Source organism: Brienomyrus brachyistius, chromosome 5 (assembly GCF_023856365.1).
Source record: "Brienomyrus brachyistius isolate T26 chromosome 5, BBRACH_0.4, whole genome shotgun sequence".
Taxonomy (NCBI): domain Eukaryota; kingdom Metazoa; phylum Chordata; class Actinopteri; order Osteoglossiformes; family Mormyridae; genus Brienomyrus; species Brienomyrus brachyistius.
In genome coordinates, this window is record NC_064537.1 from 37,978,672 (window position 1) to 37,988,146 (window position 9,475).

General features: G+C 39.4%; 2 protein-coding genes across 5 annotated transcripts in view; one reads left to right on the forward strand and one right to left on the reverse strand.

Moving 5' to 3' along the window:
- LOC125741700 (carbonic anhydrase 4-like) overlaps window positions 1-9,475 on the forward strand; it is a 250,869-nt gene that overhangs the window by 90,559 nt on the left and 150,835 nt on the right. The window lies entirely within an intron of this gene.
- On the reverse strand, window positions 127-8,269 carry bcl2l12 (BCL2 like 12). 3 transcript variants are annotated; one of them, XM_049012932.1, is made up of 7 exons: window positions 7,645-8,269; window positions 4,699-4,897; window positions 3,411-3,693; window positions 2,893-3,268; window positions 1,954-2,027; window positions 1,576-1,833; window positions 127-1,014 (listed from the first exon to the last, which is right to left on the reverse strand). In XM_049012932.1, exons 2-7 carry the CDS (start codon window positions 4,893-4,895, stop codon window positions 973-975), a joined length of 1,230 nt encoding a protein of 409 aa, XP_048868889.1. In that variant the 5' UTR covers window positions 4,896-4,897; window positions 7,645-8,269; the 3' UTR covers window positions 127-972. The 3 variants fall into 3 exon arrangements, with proteins under 3 accessions (XP_048868889.1, XP_048868891.1, XP_048868890.1); XM_049012934.1 differs by having other exon boundaries at window positions 2,893-3,244; window positions 7,645-8,264; XM_049012933.1 differs by lacking the exon at window positions 7,645-8,269 and adding an exon at window positions 7,361-7,636.

The window sequence follows — 9,475 nt, forward strand, 5'->3', positions numbered from 1 at the left end:
TCATTTCCAAACTGCACCTAGCAAACTTTACAGACATCTGAACACAAACAATACATAGCCTGTGCCCATTGGTTCCACAGCACTGCCGTTGTTTTCTTCCAACATCAAGACAATTACTGAATTGAATCTGTTGTATGTATTTTAATATATTGTCAGTCCATCCATCCATCCATCCTTCAATCACTTACACAGTACCTGATTGAGGTATTTAGATACTTTACATATAATTTATTTACAGTCACATATCAGTGGCATGATGGCTCAGTGGGTAGAACCTCACACCTCCAAGGTTTTGGGTTAGATAACCGATCCCCAGCATTGTGTGTGAGTTTGCATGTTCACCCCAGATCGCCTGTTTAAAGAGATGCAGCCCGGTGAGCAGAGTCTCTAAATTGCCCCTAGTGTGTGAGCCCTGTAATGTGCTGGTATCCCACCTAGGGTGATCTCTGCCTCCTGCCCTGTGCTTTCTGGGATAATGCTGTAGAACACTGTACTGAGCAACTGGTAATGTTCATTTTCCCCAACACTATGATTCTGATTTCTCTGATTTTTTGACTGTGCTGAAATGCCCTGTAATGTATTTTTCCACATTCATTTCACATTTTACAGTCAGTTATTTAAAGCTGTGTTACACTGAGCATAGAGACAATGCCAGGATATAACACAGGGCAACATTCACCCTATAAAGAGCGTGAGTTCATTTGGGGACACATATACACGGATAGAAACTGAAATCTAAGCAGAAGGAGGAAACTAACGCACATTAAACATAGGGTCAAACACAGCTACTCTATTGCAATATATAAAATTTCACATCTCAGTTTGTGAATGCAGTATCTGCATGAAAAGTTTTTGTATAAAATAACAAATAACAGTTAAATCTGTAAGGAGGATCACCAACTATTTCCCTTGGTTGTTCCAGTCAATTCAAGTCAGTTCAGAAGAAAATTATTGTTCCACCAGTCCACTTAGTTAATCATACTCAGACGGATTTTGAAACTGGACTATCTTCTCCTGCAACGAAAATGGAAAGAAAGTCAGAGACAGCTCTATTGCTTTAAAAAAAGAAAAAACACTGTTTTCAGTGTTCCAACTCAGACGTCCTTTCAAGAACACTGGAGACACCTTGTGGTGAAAGTTAAATTCTTGAGAATACACTACTGCTGTTAGTTAGAATGTGTATCAAAGAATGGTGTAAGAGACTTCAAATATGTTGCTTTACCCTTTGGGTTATAAAACAATAAATAAAAAGAATAAATCAAATGTGATATAAGATTATAAACGTTCTAAATTGTTTTGGGTTTTCGCAGTGGGGTTTTTTCAATTGTAAACGTACAGCAGTGATATGCATTAACAGCAAATTTTGTCAGATATGTTAGTTGGGAAGTGTAGGTGCATATAATGGTAATGTTAAATGAGAAATATTAGATGATATCATACTGGGCTTATATAAGATGTGCTTAGCATTATGTACATTCCTGGAAATCCAATGGCAAAATGATGATGAATGATATGAGAAAGAAAGGCCAATGAGTACAAACCATGGCTGTACACAGGAAGTAGGCGGCAACTCACCCATCCACCCTGACTTTGCACCAAGGGGACGAACTTTTGCATGTAGCGTTCCGCATAGCCCTGCATCCTCTGTGTGCCGTCGGCTGTCAGGATCCGCCGTGATGCCTCCATCGTCACCGCAATGTGGGACAGCGTGGTACTGTCAGATTGGGTGGGCACTGGAGTCTCAATTTCATCGGCAAATAGGTCGAGCAACTTCGCAAAGGACGGATAAGAGAGACTGGCCAGTCTCGATTTCAAAAATGGGTCTTCTTTGATCTGTGAGGGCAAGTCCACAGGATTGACAGTCAATCAAGCGTAACTGCTTCTGTTGTGTCTGATCACAGTAATTAGCCATGGGGGATGCAGATGGTTGGCCAACGAATTTGATTTTCATACCTTCTTGTTAATGGCATCCCCTTGCATCGATAAAATATCAACCAGTTGCCTCACAACGACCTCCTTGTCTTTACCTGGAGAAAGAGTAAAGCCAATATTAAATACAAAAATAAGTCATTCCTCCCAGATAACATGAATGACACACCAACCACAAAACATTCTGCTTTAAATATGAGGTACCTTTGGAAAGCAAACATTGTTGCTACAAGACAAGGATCATCGGGAACCACCATCTTTTACAGCAGAAAACCTACTACTAAATTGATTGTAAATACTGTTGTTTAAAAACTCTGCCATTTTATCTTTGACTTCGAACATATAGCTCTGCATGGTATTGGATCTTTTAGGAAAATTACACATTTATGTAGATGGATTGATAAAAGTAATTGAATTTGCAGCTGTGGCAATGAAATATAAACAAACTTTACTTGACGGGGCACAAATACTTAGTAATAACTCGGTTACTTCTGAAGTACAAATCATGAGCAAATCATAAACATATAGCTGCTACTTGAGATAAAAGAGGGGTCACGATTCCATCCATCCATCCCCGCTTAATCTCAAATGGTGTCGCGAGGTGGACCAGAGCCTAGCCCAGACACAAGAGTTCTCAGGCAGGCAGGAACCAACCCTGGGCAGTCGCCAACACACCGCAGGGCACACACACTCACACACAAACACACACAAACTCACTCATAGTGAAAAACATTATTTTATACAATTAACTGGGGTGATTTAGATTGAAAATAAATATAAATGTTTATGGATAGACGCGGTCAAATTTTTGATTATCTGATTTTAATATAACTAGACCTAATTTATATTTCATACAACTTTTCCATGCTATACCCAGCTAAAACAGGCCGACTTGGATCATCGGCAAAGTGCTGGAACATCTGACCGTAGCAACTGCATTAAAGTCACAGTAATCATTCTCACTTTCTGCTGTGACTGTGGGCTGGCTGTCCGGGGAGGGCCATGCTGGTTTGGTCACAATGTGTTTCTGAGCAATTTTGTCCAGGGTTTCTGCCACTTCTTCATAGAATTGAGGAGGGTGAGATGAAGGAGAGTGTGGAGAGGCACTGGCCGGGTCAGTAGGTTTTTTGAGTGACAAAACTTGAAGGCTATTGGGCCTCTTAGGGCGTGAGTTCTCATCGTGTTGATCTTCTTTCTTGGACAGTCGGAATTTGCGTATCAGTGAAGAGAAGCCTGACAACTTCTTTTTCGTCTTTTTGTCCTTCCTCTCGCTCTCGTCATCCGAGGAAGGTGCGGATGCAAACCCGTCTTCTGGCTGGAAAGAATGGCACATATAATCCTACAGATTAATAAAAGATTAATAAAAAAAGATTCATAAATCAACCACAAATATCCTACATTTAGACAATTTCAAGTTTTGCACAAATAGTATATACATGCAGTTTTAGAGGTAATTCAAACCATAGAAATCTAGAACTTACTTCATGCTTAGGTAACTTAGACTTAGAGCTAGAGCGGTGGCTATTCTCGGAATCCTTGAGCTTTGGTAGCTCTGGTTTAACATCTTTCTGCACTGGTTCCACTTTCGGTTCTGCATTTGGGGTATCCTTCTTCTGATGCACTGACCCCGGGAGGCGCCGGCGACGCAGCCTCTTCTTAATTAGGTCCTTAAAGCCATGTTTCTTCTCCTCTGCATTACTGATCTTCTCATCAAGAGAGTCCCAGCCATCGTCCACCCACCGCTGGTTCTCCTTCTTACTCTCACTGAAATGGATGAGAAATAAAAGATGAATATGTGATATTACCGAGTCCACGGGCTAGAGGAACATGGCAATATGGCTTAGGCAGAATTAAGAGCTGAATAAGCTTCTAATTTTTATACAAAGGAAATTAAACCAAGATACAACTGCGATCTATTCTGAAAAATTCAAACCAAAAACATATAAATGTATTTTCTACATAAGAGAAATGAGGAATATACAAATGTATAAAGCCTTATGCAGAGCATTTCACTTGGCAATAAGCATATAATTGGCGTTGCCCCCAATCAACTTCAGTGCACCTCAGTATATAAGCTACGTGTCTCTGAAACTCTGCCTGACAGATGTTGACACCATTATTCCATGAAAAACCCATCATTTTATGTTTTGCCGATGATTAACATCTCCCCTAACTGTTCATTTGGGTCGAAATCTATTCAATGTGACAGCCAAAGCGTATAATTCATGTGATTTCCATGACCATGCACCACTGGGAGTGTTCTCATATGCCATGGATGGTGGCATTGTCATCCTGAGAGATTGCACTCTGAGCAAACATGTTTTAAAGACCACCTATATATGAAAATCTGTGTAATCTCTTGTTAAAATCAAGGGTTTTTTTTCTATTATGTCTTTATATTATATTATATCTTCATGTCTAGATTTTATTGTCTTAAGTTATAATTTTTTTATATATTTTATGTTGCTTTTTTTGCCAAAAAACTGACCAGTGAGGAATGATATTGCATCTTTTTAGTGGCCAAAATAAATGGGTAAGCAAACCTGTCCGGAAATTGCATATGTTAGATTAGGCCAGATAAAATGCCGGCTACTTAATTCAACAGTCAAATGTGTGTGGAGGCATCTGCTTTCATTACATTTTCCATCCTTTTTACACCAGTGTTTTACCTCTATTAGCCATTACTTGGATAGAAGGGTATATAATGTAATGAGCTATGCAAGCGACACTGTGAATGCGGTGAGGACAGCAGACTGGGAAATTCTGTACCTGAACTTGCTGCTGTCTTTGTATGCACCACCAACCCTCCCAGGGCGCTGGGAATGAGGAAGGGTGAGAGTTTGCCGAAGAAAAGCACTCAGCACCAACCGAGTGTCTTCCTTGGCCTCCAGCAGAGAGATGGAGTCACTGGGAGAAGGGGAGCGAGACATGGGAAAGGATGTAGGCTGGATCTCCACTGCTGACATTACTGGGAAAAAAGGGGATTATTAAAGCATGAGAATCACCAAATACTACTTTATATGGACACTGCAGTGATAAACATAGAAAATGACATTTTGTTGAATACATCAGCTGAGTATACTGATACCAATTCTCCCTTTGCTACTTAGGAATGTTACATCCTAGAAAAAAGAAATGATCTAGAGTGACTACAAGGTATTAGATATTTTGAGTTTCCAGAGTTGTACAATACCACATGTGTCACCTGCAGTGGAGGTAATCCCCAACTTGGATGCCTTAAGGTTCCACTTCCATTTATTTTTCCCCACATTCCTTAAGTAATATCACAAATCCAGATGACCACTTTCTAATTACTGTATAGGAGTATACTGTACATCTTTTAGTTTTCAGTCATTCAAAGCAATCATTCATCGCTATTAATAGCGATCAACCGCTCCCCTGAATATAAACATTTTCTGACAGCACACTGCCTCCGTGAACAATAATATGGAAACTGACAGCAGGGTTTACGATAAAATTTCAATAGATACGCCAGACAATATTGAGCCCATCATGCTAAACCACTCTGAGCCAAAATAATTACATACAGTGGCTGAAAAAAACTGCCAAAGGCAACACTTACCCCTAAATTCAAGCCCCATCTGTTAAATATTTGCCATTTGGCTGTTGTACTGTAATAAACATTGCTAATTGTAATCTAAGATTCAGCACTTAGCCAGAGACAAGTGCACTGACAACAAGGCAGAATCGTTAGTTTTAAAACGAATAAGCCAAATTAAATTAAATTTCATCCATTTACCATTTAGAATAACAGTGCATTATTGTAACATTATAACAAAAACATTTTTTCTGGATCCCAGACAAGTCAGGTTAAGGTCAAGTCAAGTAGAGTGTCATTCTCACACCATCCATACACAGACAGATAGTGGATGAAGATAACGTTCCCCTATGAGTACTGTGCAACATACTAATGTGCAAAACTCTTGGTAATAAGACATATCCAAATATTTCAAGGAGATTTTTCTAGAGATGTGTTCATGCCATCCACCTTCTAATTGCAATAACACACCACGAGCAAACTGGAGATGCTGATTAGACATAGTCTTTGGACTATGGGAGGAAACCCTCCAGACACAGAGAGGACATTGCAAACTCCACAAGCACAAAGTGGACACGGAATCCAAATCCCCAGCCCCCAATGTGTGAGACAGCAGTACTAGCCAATGAATCGCCATGCCGCTCCACAACAAGTAATACGGTATCAAATTTAATCATGATATGTATATACCTAAATTTTTTAATGGTCCAGATCTTATCCAGGTATCAAAACAGGCTGATTGATCAGAATCTATGAATAGCATTGTACTATTGTTGGAGGTGCACAAATTAAGTAAACAAATTTAAAGCATAATTTAACAAACAAACAAGCACAAAAACACACAAAAAAACTGATTATCCAAGGTTCGCAGAGCAGATAACTGTACCCAGATCATGATGCTTCTGAAATAGCAGATACAAACAGAACAACTGGATCCAGTCCCCAGTCTGCTGAAGGCAAGCTGTCATTAACACTCAGACATCAGGCTCACCTGCCACTGCGGTCAAGTGTGTTTAATGAATGCTGACATTTCGTCAGTACGCGGAGTCATTGGTCTGTCTCTGTCGCCCAACAACACACACTACGCTCTTAAGAAGCAGTACAAAGTTTTTCTTTTTTAAAGAAGTTCGGCGGTGTATATATATATATTTTTTTTGCTGTGACTGCCGTATATTTGCGTTTTGTACACGAATCCATTTGGAGAGAGCAATATAGATAGCTATAACAGAGTTCACTAACTTCTACAAAGACAGACATTAACATAGGGTTAATTCTAGAGACTATATAATACTTTTCAGTGCAATATATATTAAGACTTCTTAATCGTAAATGTGCAGTTTTTCGCATTATCGAACTTCATACGCTTTGAACATTAAAGAGTGTACATTTTAGTGGTTCTTAAAACACAAATGCAAGCACATCCACCTCTAAAAAATGAAGCCGTACTCTTTATGACCAGATCCTACATAAATTACTATAAACATAATTACTCCTTACAAAGCTCACTCACTGCAAAAAAGGCATCCACTGTACCAGTGTAAAACATGCTCCCCGGCTGTTGTTTCCTATTGTGGTTTAAATCCACATGATGAATCCATAATGGTTATTACGCCTGTTCAGTTCGGGAAAGTCCAGCTGATAGTATCTTTATCTACTCAAGGACAGTATACTGTTAATTACACAGGTGAAGAATTTACTCACCTAAAAGCTATTTATAAATTAAGTTCGCATAATTACAACAACAAAGAGCGTAATAGCAAGTGAATTCTCTATTTCAGTCCAAACCAGTTTTTAACCACTTAAATAGATCGGTTAATAGACAGCATTCAATGATCGTTCGTGTAATATTCATTTGGCATATGACAGCCTTACCTGAGCTTGGAAAAAAGACAAAAAGATGATTAAAATCGCTTGGGGGAGGTCGGATAAGCTCCGACGTGAAAGATAATAACTGGCAAAACAATGTCCCCTTACTATGACTGTCAAGATCCAGTCAGTTGCACTGTAGCTAATTCAATGCAACTGTATGTTGTCAGACAGGATCTTCCACTATAAGCAGTTAGACACACGTTCTGGCATGTAATCTACAGTTTAATCGAAACGGATCGCAGTTTGATCCATTATGATCCACGACCCAAAATGAGTTCATTACTAACCTGAGAGTGTTTCGGTGAAGCAATGTGATCCAGGAGTCAAGGTAGCCTTATACGTCTATATTATAATAAGAACTTCTTGTTCCGCATTGTAAACGTTAAGAAGCTACGAAAGACATGCGGGAAAACGAGATTTTCAGATGTATACATATGAGGTATCTTCGCGAGCGGAAACCAAGTTACGCACAAGTTCAGGTAAAGTCGGAGCCACTAAAGTTTTTTTAAAATCGTGTTTCAATCCAGAGGTTATCTTGAAGTATCGATGTGTTAAACTACGCAGGCTGTTCTCCGAGCACATGTCCAACCTTCGTCAACAGGACTTTTTGACTTATTTCCCATTATAAAAGATTTAGTGAGGAACTGAAATAAATGAATTTCCCAGCAATTTCTCGGATTTACAGTTTCCCTTTCGTCTCCTGCTTTCAGGTTCTGCGCATGTCAGACATGGATCCTGTTTGACCGCCTTAAAGCGGCGATAAAAAGCGTCCCGTACGCGATCTGCCTCTTAATATAGGGAACTGCCCTACTCCATTTGAACCTTTAAGGGTTCACAAAAGTGTTTGTTGAAATGAGACCGATACATGTATCACTGTAATGTTACGAGAAACCAACTAAATATTATGTATTACAGGAACACATGATTAGAACTTTACAAGCAAAAATTAATCACCAGACACAACATAAATTTTCACATGTAGTGTTTATTAGTAAACATAAAGAATAGCATCGACAATCACAAAAATGTGAGACATATATCTGGATTATGTAGAACCACGAATCTCTACGCACTGTACCCTAAAACCATAATACTACCACAAATATATCTGTTGACCAATCTCTGAAATAGTACTGATCCCTCTATATCGTGTAAAACCCTCAGCCCTGCCCCTCCCAAGCTCTGTCCAGTGTCCCTGGAAACTTAAACACCGGTACAAGGATTGGGAGAGACAGGATAGAGAGACTGAAGGAGATCAGGTGGTAAGAAGTAGGATCGTGGTTTGTTGTCCGTCCGGTATGTTTCAGAATATTAACCCTGGAACATGAATGTGAGATACGTATGAAGTGCTAAAATGCAGCTGAAAATGAGTTCAATGCATACAACATTAATTAATAACAAAAAGAGTGACAGCAGTGTGATAACAGTACTTATAATTGTATTTACCAATCGTGATGGATTTATGCTTCTTCCAATATATGCAACAAGAACCTGTACGTGTATAGCCTATGATTCCCCCTTATCGTTTTTCAGTTGCTCTTACTCCCTTTCTGCACTTACCTGAACCCTTGTTCCTCAGCTTTTTTCTCCCTGGTATTTTATTGAAGGAGAGACACAGTATTGTCTCTTAAACAGGCTGTCGCACTGTTTCTCACGTTCTTCCAAAAACTTTGCTCTGTCCTCTCTATATCTCCTGTTCTGTGTCTCCTGAGCACATTATCTATCTCCCCCTCTGGCTTTATCTATCCCAGAATCACTGCAGTTGACCAAATCTAGGCCAATAGGGAGAGTTGGTGGGTGAGGCCCTTCCTTTGTGACAGGAAACAACAACACACAAGACAGAGAGCCAAAGAGAAGACGGCTATGAAGTGGGAACATGAGTTTTCAAACTGAATGCTTGGCAGTGTTTTGAATTTAAGGCAAAACTGTAGAAATTCATATAAATAAGTTTTATGAATGGCCAAATGTGTACAGCATCCAAGCAGGCATTAATTACACATTAATTTAACTGAGATCTTTACAGGTAGGAACCAGCATGAACAGGTGGACATGAATTCCCCAATATTTATCTCCTCAATATATAGACCTGAAATATTTTAATTATGTTGCCCACCCCCC